Here is a 13,866-nt window from a genome sequence, read left to right as displayed (position 1 = left end):
CAACCAACAAAAACAAAACACAAAAAACAAAAGTAGAGACAACTGCTCCAAGGGACCACTCAATTTCAGCAGCTATTTCACTAGTCAATTTTGTCTCACTACATATACATACATCCTCACTTCCAGCCCTCAGCTCCAATGCACACATACAACTTGAAAGTAAATCGCACAACTGGAGTGGCTATCCAGAAATATCTAGCTGTCAAGTCATTCTCATGCTTTAGGCATACTGAGTCTAGACGTAACACAATCTACCCTTTTGTGTGTGTGTACTGGGGGGTCCATTTTTAGTACAGGGTTTCACTTCCTGCCCAGCATGACCCTGAGCCTAGATCCAGCTACTCTAGGCTTCCTGTCATTTCTGAGGGTATACCCACAGTCAGCTCGCTTTCCACAGAGAGTATTTGAGATCTTTCTGCCCAGGCTGGCCAGACAACCATGATCCTCCAATCTTACCCAGCTATGGGTTGAGAAGAGTCTCAAGAACTTTTCCATCTGGGCTGGCCTTGAACCACAATCCTTCCATTCTCAGCTAGGATTATAGGCATGAGCTATCAGCACCAAGCAAAATAACCTTCCCTTGGAAACAGATATCTGGGTCTCTAAGAATACAACAGATATGTAGGAAAGGTTACCAGAGGATCAGAGTTTTCTCAAATTCAATCATTGACTTTCTCAATTAAATGTTCAACCAAATAATCTGCTTGCCATAGTGATGTGTCTGATTATTACACTTTTTTTTTTTTGGGGGGGGGGGTTGGTCATGGGGCTTGAACTCTGGGCCTGGGCACTGTCCCTGAGCAATTCAGCTCAAAGCTAGCTCTACCACTTGAGCCACAGCGCCACTTCTGGCTTTTTCTGCTTGTGTGGTACTGAGGAATCGAACCCAGGGCCTCATGCATGCAAGGCAAGCGCTCTACCACTGAGCCTCATTCCCAGCCCCTGATTATTACACACTTTTACTTTTTTTTTTTTGTCGGTCGTGGGGCCTGAACTCTGGGCCTGGGCACTGTCCCTCAGCTCTTCAGCTGTAGACTAGCGCTCAACCACTTGAGCCTCAGCCCCACTTCTGGCTTTTTTTTTTTTTCTGCTTATGTGGTGCTGAGGAATTGAACCCAGGGCCTCATGCATGCAAGGCAAGCATTCTACCACTGAGCCATCTTCCCAGCCCCACTTTTACACTTTTCTAAACTCAATTGTGTATTTTTTAAAATTTCATCCTTAGTTAAATATTGGCACAAAAAGCCTCTGGAATATCTATATTGAAACAGAAGACGAAGTAAAAATAAATAGTAATTCTGAAAGAAATCACAGGACTCTCTTCAGCAATCACAAAGTGTGTTGCTATCAAGTCAACAATCTTACCTAGGTATTATAGATATCAACACAAAGAAATCTTTTCAAATACTATTTCTAATTTTTTTGATGAAAAGTCAAAATTTTTCATTTTTCAAAAACAAATAAAATTTTAAACTGAATTCCCATATAGTAGGTTTTCCACAGTATGTAACAATTTACTTTTAAGCATTCAGCTTAATTGTGTGAGAAAAGAGAATATTATGTATAACATCCATAGAAGATAATTCTTTCAAGCAACAGCTATCAACAAAGCTTAATATACATACCCTATACTTGGTCCAGGAGTTAAGTTCTAGAGTACACAGAGCATGAAAACCTCTTCATGTAAAAGCAACTCTTCATTTCAACCTCAGTAAACACAAACTGGAAGAGCCTTAGCTGCCCCCACAATTTCCCCCCACGTCCCCCAGTTACCAGCTCCTTCCCAGACTCCCTCCACTTGATGTCATTTTTATTTATTTCAATTTCACACTGCATATCATTCTTGAGTGACATGAATAGTTTGGATATACTCTTTTCTCTTGTTTTGAAATTTCCTTTTGAGACACATACATAAGTTTGTGGAAATAGTGTACAGTATAATAGCTGAATCCTTATTAAGAATTCACACTATTGGTAAAAAAACAAAAACAAAAACTCACAGAATTACTCCAGATAAAAGACTTTTGCTACAGCATGGTTTAAACTAGTAAAAATGAAGAAACCACCTAAATGTTCCTCAGTGTTTCTGGAATATTAAGACTCTTACCTCAGCTCTTTTCAGCATTTCCCACTTATTCAAAATTTTCATGGCGAATACTTTATCTGCATTTTTCAGTTTTACTACAGCAACCTAGAAAAATTTTAAAAACAACTTTTAAGTTATGATAAATAATACTCTTTTCAGTTAGCCATTTTCCTTTTCCACTCTGTAAAAAAGTAAATAGCAATTATCAATTATTTCAATGTGGCTCACATTCTAAGATCCTGAATTAAAAAAAGTTACATTAATGAATACATGCTAAACCAGAAAAAAATACGTTGAATATTAAATAACCTGCTCATGATTTATTGTATCCTTCTTTCCAAGTTTTCTGTCCTCAAATTTAAACTCAATTTCTACTGACCAAAACACACAACATGAAAGAAGCAGGCCTAATTAAATAACACACACTAAATTACACACTACAGATACTACAGGGAATGAGGAGCAAAACATTATGTGGGGTCACGTGATAGAAAATAAACTAAAAATGATTCCATTTTTTTCAATCCACCTGCACCCCTTTCACAGACACACACTCTTGAGAAATTCAGACTAAGTTTCACAAACTTCAGAATTTATACATCTCTTCCAAGTGAGCAAATCTTAGAAACATCCCCAAGCGCATTTACTGCTATATGATGCACTCTGAAAACCAGGGGGAACGAAGCGTCTGTGCAGAGATGAACGCATGCAGCACCTTTATTCATCGGTTGCTTTCCCCCCCACTTTTTGTTGTTATTGTAAAAGTGATATAGGGGGGCATACAGTCACCCCTTCCCTCACTCTCTCCCAGTTTTTCCCTCTGTCCTCACCCACAAGTTGTAGAGTTCATTTTCAACATAGTGTCCAGTGAGCACCACTGCTGCAGTTGTTCACTCCCAAAGACAGATAAATGAACAAAAAGAAAAGAAAAACAGCAAAAAAGAGAAAGTCTTTTGTTACAAATAGTCCTATATTCTGTAACTTGAACTATGGATCCATAAACGGACAAAATGCCAATGAAGACAACTCCCTGTCAACAGACTATATTTCTGTTTCTATCTGCTTCAGTGTGACTGGGTGATCTCTAAGGATCCTTCCAGCTTGCTGGATTTGTTTAAGGGCTAAGGCTAATCCACAGAAAGGAAGACAAATATTCCAGGACAATACACCCAAGCAGTGGGAGGCAGGCATGGAGAAGACAAATACTACCTGCTATACTTCAAGTCCTGAGTCCCTTTACCCCAAGGGTCTCTGTGGCAGTTAATGACTTGGACTTTAGTGTGGCACTCTTGGGAGGTGATTTAAGAAACTTTAATAAGTTGCTACACTTGGATCAACTTGGTCTTTAGGTCTGCCTTTGAAAAAGTTTATGAGGCCCCAGTCTGTATCTTTATCTTGGCTTGTATGTTCTAAACATGTTACTTTACTTCATCACAATGATTTGCTGCCTCATTACAAGGCCAACTGATTGTGCACCAAAACTTTTCTAAAACCATGGGCCAAAATAAATCTCTTCTCTTTGTAAGTTGATTTTCTCAGGTATTTTTGACAGAGTAGAAGAATGTTAACACACTACCTTAATATGCAGGAGAAATAAAGTATGTACATATCTTTAAGCAACTCAAAGTGATAGTTATAAGAGCAGAAAATAGGTTTAAATTCAAGTACCAAATAGTCGTATACCCAAATAATTAAAATCAATGCATAACACACAACATTCTTGGCAAATGCCATAAATAGCTGCAATGGCTATGATTAGTTTTTCATCAGTTAAATCAATCGCTTTAGGCATTTAGTCTTACCTGGTTAATCTGGGAAAATAATGGGCCAGTTAAATTATTCTCCAAATAGGATCAAGTTCAACAAAAGGGGACAGTAATACAAGCAAGGAAAATCTTAAACACTGACTAAGATCTCTAAATGGGTGAAAATACAAGGAGAGCTCCTCTCCAGACTATGAATTCAGTGTTAGACATTTGGAAACTAACATGGACAGAATAGTAACACTAAGCCTGACAAACGTGCATTAAAGTCAGAGAAAAGACAGTGATGGCTGCCATACACCCTGTTATTCTAATGTAGGGAAGAAAGATGGGAAGATCAACGCTTAGGTGCCCCTCCCTTCTCAGATCGCAATGTGAGAGGAGCACTCCGACATAATTATATAGGTATATAATTCTGGACTTTCTTTCATGTATGAGTGTGCAAGAGACTACAGCACTCCACTGACTCTCACACAGGTCCCAAATCCATACATTCCTCCTAACCTGTTTGGAAACATACAGTGGCATCAGACTATTAATAGTTTTGTGTGTATGTCTGTGTGTGTGCACATATGCGCATGCACATGCATACACACACACACAAACTGGTCCTAAAACTTAAACTTGGGACCTGGATACTGTTCCTAAGAATTTTTTTTTGCTCTATCACTTGAGCCACAGCTCTACATTCAGCATTTTGGTAGTTAATTGAAGATAATAGTCTTACAGACTTTTCCTGCCCAGGTTGGCTTCAAACCCTGATCCTCAGATATCAGGCTTTCGAGTAGCTAGGTGTGCTCATACTTAGTACTGACACAAATTGTCACGTGGATGTGGTGTGCTATTCCCGCAGACACGTAGCAAGCGTTCATTGTGACTCTCAGGAAGAAGTGACAGCATGGGCTCTGCTGTCAGATTGTGAGCTCAAGTCCTGGAGTTTGAAATCACTTTTTCTTTTGTTTATACCAATATCAATCCTGGTACCTTGAACTCAGGGCCTGGGCACTGCCCCTCAGCTTCTTCACTCAAGGATGGTACTCTACCACTTGAGCTCAGCTCCACTTATGATTTTTTGCTCATTAATTGAAGGTAAGCACCTTACAGCCTTTCCTGCCCAGGCTAGCTTCAAACCTTGATCCTCAGATCTCAGTCTCCTGAGTAGATAGACATGAGCCACCGGTACTCAACCAAACAGAATTTTTGAAAGATTATCATAGGTATTAGAAAGAAGAGTTCATGTATCTAACACCACAGTAATTGTTATTTACGAAAACGTTAACAGCTTTATAGTTGAGTATTTCCTCTCCTGGTCTAGGAAGAAGCAAGCCCTTCACCATTGCAGAATGGTGCCCTGGCTTTTGAGCTCTTTCTTTGAGCATTATTTTAAGTAGCTATAATTACAGGATCAATTAGTTTGTCAGTTTGCAGACAGATGTAGCACAGCATTCATCATTCTACATAGACTGAGATGGTCTCTCCATGGTAGAATGAATGATCTGAAACACTATACTATACTCATTTTTCTAACCAGTTTTTTTTTTGTTAGTCACCTTAGTTCCTTTTGCCATCCTGTTTTTGTAAGTCAAATGAGATTATTTTGTACATATGCATATATGCAGAGTCACAATAAAATAATTATTGAAAAATTGATTAAATTAGGTTTAAATTAACATTAAGTAAATCCTGGCTTGCCACTGGTTATGTAACTCTATACAAAAAAATTAACCTTTCAATATGCTAGTTGTCTTGTCAATGTAACGAAGTAACAGTACTTGCCTTATACAAGTGTGGCAAAGATTAAGCATGGTGAGTATAACACATACAGGGAGTGATAGAGCCAGCACTGTGCCGAGAACCAGACACCTGGTCTCTTCACTGTCACTTGCTCCACTGACAGGCAGCAGGCAACCTGCTCTACTTGCTAACCACAAACACAAGAACTCACTTCTGAGACTGCTAACTTCAGCCATCTTGAATTCATTTGAAAATACTTATATAAAAACAAACATTCACCAGGTGCCCATGGCTCACGCCTGTAATCCTGGCTACTCAGGTGGCTGAGCTCTGAGGATCGTGGTTCAAAGCCAGCCCAGGCAGGAAAGTCCGTGAGACTCTTATCTCCAATAAACCACTAGAAAACCAGAAATGGCACTGTGGCTCAAGTTGCAGAGCACTAGCCTTAACCTGAAGAGCTGAGGGACAGAGCCCAGGCCCAGAGTTTAAACCCGACAACCAACAAAAATAAATGAATAAATAAAGACTCTCAAGAGACACTATGTGGAAAATAAGCAACACAACTTAGGATGGTGATGAGAGGGAAAAACTGGGAGCATGCAAAGGAAGGGGTCCAAAAAGAAATGCACTCATTACCTGACCTATGAAACAGTAACCCCTCTGTACATCACCTCTATAATAACCATTTCTTAAAAAAAAAAAAAAAAAGGCTAAGCCTTAGTATTTATCATGGTACGCTTTTCAATAGTCATTCTGTAACTAAGTGAAATATAGAAAAATAGAACTGACTAAATACCACAGAGATATTCATAAACTCGAAGAAACTGGGAAAAATATTTGATAGGAAAAAGTTCACAATATAATGTTAAGTATAATTATAAAGTTTAAACACTATGATTTCTTTTTCTGTGTGTACGAGTAAAATACATACTGTAAATTTCTATGCACATGTATACTGAGGATAGCAAGAAAACATCAGAAGATGGAATATTTCTAGGTGATATGTTCTATTTGCCTTTCTGTGCCCTCCAAATAAGCTGTGTAAAAAGTGAAGCAAATGGGATAGCATGGGCTATCCTACCTCACTGTGGTTGGAAATGACCCCAACTATTGAAGTACTGCTTCAGGAGAAGTAAAGGCCAACAGTGAGCTACTCCATGCATCTGTTTGGAGATCTGCTGCTGCAGAGTTCAAACATCCTCAACACCATTTTTTAATAGCTTACAGGCTGCCTAAAAACTTTTCTGGACTGAGGTGGGGTATGCAGAATAAAAGCTGGTTCAGAAAGTATTCTTTTTTTTTTTTTGGTCCAGTCATGGGGCATGAACTCTGGGCCTGGGCACTGTACCTCAGCTCTTCAGCTCAAGGCTAGCACTCTACCACTTGAGCCACAGCACCACTTCTGCCTTTTTCTTTTTGCTTATGTGGTGCTGAGGAATCGAACCCAGGGCATCAGGCATGCAAGGCAAGCACTCTACCACTGAGTCACCTTCCCAGCCCCAGAAAGTATTCTTGAATTATCAAATTAGTAACAGGATGAAAAATTATGAAGCATAAAGGTAATAAAACCAACTTGGCTACAAACTATCTTCATGTTCATTTCAGAAGAAAACCAAAGAAGAGGGATGACTCAGAATTCTACCTCTAAGCCAGGCACCAGTGGCTCATGCGTACAAAGCTAGCTACTCAGAAGGCTAAGATCTGAGGATCATGGATCTAAAGCCAACCCAGTCAGGAAAGTCCATGAAATTCTTGTCTCTTAATCATCAAAAAGATAAAAGTGGAGCACTACACTGGTGCAAAAAAGCTCAGGGACAGCACCCAGGCCCAGGGACAGCACCCAGGCCCAGGGTGTAAGCCCCACAACTTGCAAAAAAAAAAAAAAAAAACACCTCTAACTCCAGGCCCTCTGTGTCCAAGTACCAAAGCTTACTGACATATCAAAGGAAAGTATACTTAAGTGTGCTTTCTTAAAGCTAGTGATGTAACTCAGTGTAGAACATTTGCTTGGCATGTACCAGGCCTGGGTTCTAGCCCTACGGCAAACTGATCAAAATAAAAAGTAAACATTCTGGATGGAATAAAGATGCTTTTCTTTTTTGTTTGAACTTAAAGAGACATCAACATGCTAGATAGATGCTCTACCACTTGAGCAAAACCATCGGTCATTTTTGCCTTGGTTATTTCCCAGGCAGGGTCTAGCTTTTTGCCTAGGCAGGCCTAGATAGTGAACTCTTTATCCTTCCTGCCAGAGCCAGGATGGCATGACAGGTGCATACCCACCACACCCAGCTTTCTCTGTTGAAACGTCTCATGAACTTTTTGCCTAGGCTAGCCTTGAACTATGAACCTCCCAATCTTCACCCTCAAGTATCTAAGATTACAGGTATGAGCCACTGCAGTTGGAAAGATATATTTTATTTAAAGCACTACAGAGATGTCTTTTAAATACTTTATAGTAAGGTTCTCTAATGTTAGGAAAATTGCACACACAGAAATAATCAGTATGTGACAAATATATTTTGTTAAATATATTTTGAAACACAAATTAAGTACCTCTGCAGCTACAATCTACAATTTAGGAATGATCACACTATACTAAAAATGATTTCAATATCCAAGAAACATTTGTCATGCAGTTGTGCAATCTCGTCTCCCCTTAATATAATACTTAGAATTGACTACAACTTCTCTGTTCTGTCCCATGTATTGGGCTGCAGGCCTTGAACTCTCTACTTCTATCATGGCCAACGCACACAACTATTCTCAACACGGCAGGCACAGAGATCCTGGTGAAACATGGCTTGCAGCCAAACGTCTAGCAGAGTCATAGCTCCCTTGAAGTAAAAAGCAAAATCCTTATATATAATCTGTGAACCCCGACTTCCTGGGCTCAACATCCTCACCCCTGACGGCTCTGCTCCAGCTGTAATGCCCACCTTACTCAATCCTGCCTCACACCTGGTTTTCCCTTTACATAGAACAGTCTATCTGCATAGACCCACACAGCCTCCCCCCACACAGAATGCCTCACTGCCCTATTACTTTCTATTCCTTTACTTGGCTTCCTTTTCCTTAGTTCTTATCAGTACTGAACAAACTACGCATTCTATTTATGTATTGTATTTATTATGGATCAGGTACTGCTACCACATTTGTTCACTAGTATATGCCTAGTACATAAGAACCAGTAGGAGCCGGGAGCCAGTGGCTCATGCCTGTAATCCTAGCTACTCAGAAGGCTGAGATCTGAGGATCTCAGTTTGAAGCCAGCCCGGGCAGGAAAGTCCAGGAAAGTCCGTGAAACTCTTATCCCCAATAAACCACCAGAAAACTGGAAGTGGCACTGTAGCTCAAGTGGGAGAGTGCTAGCCTTGAGCTGAAGAGCTGAGGGACAGCGCTCAGGCCCAGAGTTCAGGCCCCATGACCAACACAACAACAACAAAAGAACCAGTAGGAACTCAGTAAATATTTGCTGGATCAATGAATGATTCATTATCTACCATTTTGTACATACATGGAAAATTATAAAGGACCAATATTCTCAGCTCCAAGTATACTACCACACTGATGTTCAAACTCGACAATGTGGCCCTGCGATAAAGGAGTGCAGTCATGTGCTTGAGTCGCTGCTCTCTCAGGGGACTGCTTATTGTTTTATGTCGTAGTCTCCTTTTTATCTTTCCTATATAATCTAGCATAATTTTAACAATACTAAAATGACAAAAAAACAACTAACTTCAGAAAGCTTACTCTGTATATATGACACTGGCCTGTGCACATTTTTATGCCATCTCATGTAGAACCTTACATCAATACATGCACATTGTACAACCTCCACTTAGGAACTTCGTAGCTAAGGTTTGCAGACTTAAAGTTATTCAGAGTCAGGTGATGAATAGGTATACTACTCTAAGTACTCACAGAATGGGAAGGTTTCTTCCCATTCATCATGTCTGTATGCAACAGCTACTGGTGTGTTAATGAGGTTCATAGCACTGGTGGCAATCACTACTTTGTTTTTGCTGTGTTGTTTTTTTTCTAAAACTGTTCTGACCTGGCATGGTGGCATACTTACACTTATTATCCCAACACATAGGAGACCAAGTCAAGAGGAACTCAAGTTCAAGGTCAGCATGAGCTACTTAGTAAGATCTTGGATGTTTTTGTTGTTGCTGTTTTGGGGGTGCACATACCAGCTTTGGGGCTTTAACTCAGGGCCTGCACACTGATCCATAGCTTTTATGCTCAAGGCTAGTGATCTACCACCTGAGCCACAACTCCACTTCCAGCTTTTTGGAGATAAGAATCTCAGGGACCATAATACTCAGATTTCACCCTCCTGAATAGCTAGGATTACAGGCATGAGCTACTGCTACTGGCACTTAGCAAGAGACTCTATTTTTAATTTTTTAATCCTGTTTTATGAATGATTAAGTTATGTTCAAAATATTTAGTATTGATGAGGTGAATATCTATAACAAGCAAACAAAAATTACTACTTAAGAGTTTACCCACTCACCAGAGATATTCCTTAAAGAGGCACAGTTTATATTATATAGCAGCAATAGCCAAAACATTTAATTTGTTTAGCCTGGGCATCAACCAACAAGAACAGACACTGCCCATAAAACGAAATGTACCCACACACCTTTATGTCCTATGGTAAAGACCAGCACCATTCAAGGTGAACCATACACTCTAACTTCAAACTTCCTTTACTTTCCCATAAATCCTAGGACAGCCAGAGTAGAGAGATTTTAAAGAATGGACATCTACAGGTAATTTTCCTTTCAGGCCCAAGGACTGGGTTATGTAGATACATAGGGCCTAATTATAGTGATCCGAGGTAGCACGCTAATTAAAAGCTTTTGACACCTGAAGCAGGGTAGCAGGCCAAAGCAGCAAGCTTTCACAACAAGCCTTGAAGCTGCCGGAGCAAGGCTGGCGAAGGCAGAAGCGGTGAGCCACCAGGAAGCTGTGGACAGGCAACACCCAGGGCGTAAGTTAAAGGTTTTCCTGAAAGCAAAAAGGAAAACCCAGCGTTAAGTTAAGTAGTAACTGACAATAAATGAGTTGTAGAGAGAAGGTTCTTAAGTCACAGAGCTGGTGAATTTCAATTACATCTTGATCTTTATTGGTTCCCATGACTTATGAGTTTCTTGTAGGAAATTAGATAAATTATGCTTTGATTTTTTTTAAAGAAAAAGCATAATTGAGAAATGTTCCCACCTAATATCCATTGGGCCTATAAACCTATTTACAAATTCCTAGTGGAAGATGAATTACCTCAAAGGAAATCACTATCTATTCAAGGTCACCTATTTCTAACCTTACTGGTTGATAAATAGCACCTGAGACCAGCAAAGATAGGTTTCAACTGGAATGAATAGCAGTAAAGTTCACAGCCTGGCCGATAAGGTTTTTAAGCCATCAGCGATAGCTTTTGTGCTTTTATTTTACACCTACACATATGGAGCAAACACAAACACTCACTCTCAGATACGATCAGTCATGGTGATACCTTACTGGAGTCTGCAGTCTGAAGGGACTGGTCTGTGACCAGGCAGGAGTCACTCTGAGATGGCAGCTAGATTTGGTGGCTGCCAGCTCCCAGCTCCGCCTGCAATGCACTCTACAACTTCCCTGAGCAAAACCAGTGGTCCTCAAGTATCTGCCTCACTTGTTGGTCCAATGGAGAACTACAACCCCACCACCCAATGCCTTCTTTGGTGTTTCAGTCCCTTTTATGAAGAACATTTTGTGTGTGCATACATATTATAAATGTGTGTGATATATCTATAATTTATTGAAGACTGGTGCCAGTGGCTCACGCCTGTAAAACTAGCTACTCAGGAAGCTGAGAGCTGAGGAATGTAATTTAAAGCCAGCCTAGGCAGGAAGTCCATGATACACTTACTTCCAATTAATCACCAAAAAGCCAGACATGGAGCTGATACTCAAGTGGTACATGCTAACCTTGAATGTTAAATTCAGAGCCAGCATCCAGTCCCTGAATTCAAGCCCAGGGCCAGCACAAAAACAAAAACAAAAACCACAACAGTATAACTTATTGTTGTTTCCTTTTTTCCATAGTTGAGCCCTCAAGTCTACATGTAAATCGACTAGTCCCACCATTAATGTCTCATTGTTCTCAACTGACCTTTACTGATCTGAAATCCATGTGCTATCCCATTATTCTATCCGCTGTTCGTCAACCCACAGTTAATAACCTAGTTCTAGGTCACAGTAATATAACTAATGGCCTATATAACCTAACTAACGTGTCCTTCCTATGTGCTCATATCACTTTAAATGTCCTTCTCTGTTCCATTTGAACCTGGGAACACCTGTCTCTACCACTTTCAAGGTTAACAGTATCATTTACAATCTTGATCCCAGACTTACCCTTTCTTTTCCTTTATATTGTTTCATCAAAATTTTCTTTCCTGCCTTCAACGCCTCTCTCCTGGCTCCTTCCTATTCACCAAAAAACCTTCCTAAGACCTCCCCCCAAAACAAAAACTGCACAACCATTCTACCTTCCTCTCTCCTAAGGCATCATTCCTGTATAAAGCACAAAACTTGTGTATACTGTTTAAGGTGATCTTTTTTTCCAAGTCCTGGCTATCTCTGCCTCTTTGGAACTAATCCTAACCACTGACAGAGACGCGGGCACTTTACATCTCCTAATAAGGACTTTCACATATACTGCATGTTCTATGCAATCAGGGCCTGCTGCTCCGACGCCCACAACCAGCCTCCCGCCATCCCCACCAGGACCACCTCTGAAAAACTGACAGATCTGTCTTCAGGTTTTCCAAAGCAGAAAAAGGAATTCCTAACAAGGACTTAAGGTACTGTGCATAATCAGTACCTCTTAGCAACTAGCTACTTTCTTGGTTTGAACAAGTTAACAGAGATGACAGGCAGTCTTTAAATGATGAACGAACACCTCCTTCTCAGGTCCCTAAATCAGTCATGCCTTCCAGGGTTGCGTGCTGCCTGTTCCATTCTGTCACACACACTGAAAGAAAAAAGGAGAGGGGGAGGGGGAGGGGGAAGGGAGAGGGAAAGGAAAGGAGAGGAAAGGAAAGGAAAGGAAAGGAAAGGAAAGGAAAGGGAGGAAGAGGAAAGAAAGAAAAAGAAAGAATAATAGAGAGGAAGGAAGGAAGGAGGGAAGGGAGGGAGGAAAGAGAAAGAAAAAGAGAAGAAAGAGAAAGAAAGAAAGGAAAGAAAGAAAGAAAGAAAGAAAGAAAGAAAGAAAGAAAGAAAGAAAGAAAGAAAGAAAGAAAGGAAGGAAGGAAGGAAGGAAGGAAGGAAAGGAAGGAGGGAGGGAAGGAGGGGAAAAGAAATGGAAAGAGAGGGAGGAAGAGGAGAGAAAGAAAAAGAAAGAATAATAGAATGGAAGGAAGGAAGGAGGGAGGGAGGGAGGGAGGGGGAGGGGAGGGGGAGGGGGAAAGGAAAGGAAAGGAAAGGAAAGGAAAGGAAAGGAAAGGAAAGGAAAGGAAAGGAAAGGAAAGGAAAAGGAAAGAGAGGGAGGAAGAGGAAAGAAAGAATAATAGAGAGGAAGGAAGGAAGGAGGGAAGGAGGGAAGGGAGGGAGGAGAGAGAAAGAAAAAGAAGAACGAGCAAGAAAGAAAGAGAGAGAGAGAAAGACAGAAAAAGAAAGAAAGAGAGGAGAGAGAGGGAGGGAGGGAGGGAGGGGAGGGAGGGGAAAAGAAAAGAGAGGGAGGAAGAGGAGAGAAAGAAAAAGAAAGAATAGAACGGAAGGAAGGAAGGAAGGAGGGAGGGAGGGAGGGAGGAAGGGAGGGAAGAAGGGAAGGAAGAAAGGAGGGAGGGAGGGAAGGAGGGGAGGGAGGGGAGGGGAGGGGAGGGGAGGGGAAGAAAGGAGCCTTACTTGCAATGTAACGTGCCTTCATTGGTGGTGTGAACAAACAATCCTAGCATTGGTTGAATTGTTGTGTGTACTGCAGACTATATATTCCAGTAGATTAGCTTCAAATGAAGTTGGGTAGTCCCTAAGGGACACAAATTTGGCTGGCCGGCTGGCTGACTGACTGACTGACTGACTGACTGACTGACTGACTGACTGACTGCTGGCTGGCTGGCTTCTAAACCAGTAGTGGAACTGTTTTGAGGACCCAGTTCTTGCTGCCTCTACAAGACATTGCTTTGCTTTCCTAATCATTTTAGCATGGAGTGAGGTTCCACCTTCCAAAAAGAAGCACTTGTAAGTCTTGTACAGTGACTTAGCGTCTTCTAAGCTGGGAAGTGCTAAGTG

General features: G+C 40.8%; 1 protein-coding gene across 5 annotated transcripts in view; it reads right to left on the bottom strand.

Moving 5' to 3' along the window:
* The window catches only part of Cdc42bpa (CDC42 binding protein kinase alpha), a 195,290-nt gene that overhangs the window by 147,827 nt on the left and 33,597 nt on the right, over nt 1-13,866 (bottom strand). For all 5 annotated transcript variants that reach the window (XM_042701156.1, XM_042701152.1, XM_042701153.1 and 2 more), the window contains exon 3: nt 2,108-2,191. In XM_042701156.1, the coding sequence (XP_042557090.1) occupies nt 2,108-2,191 (84 nt within the window). The remainder of the gene's footprint in view (nt 1-2,107; nt 2,192-13,866) is intronic.

The sequence above is a fragment of the Dipodomys spectabilis genome, unplaced genomic scaffold (genome assembly GCF_019054845.1).
Source record: "Dipodomys spectabilis isolate Male_0828 unplaced genomic scaffold, ASM1905484v1 ptg000288l, whole genome shotgun sequence".
Lineage (NCBI taxonomy): Eukaryota > Metazoa > Chordata > Mammalia > Rodentia > Heteromyidae > Dipodomys > Dipodomys spectabilis.
This window is presented reverse-complemented; position numbering and strand designations above follow the sequence as displayed.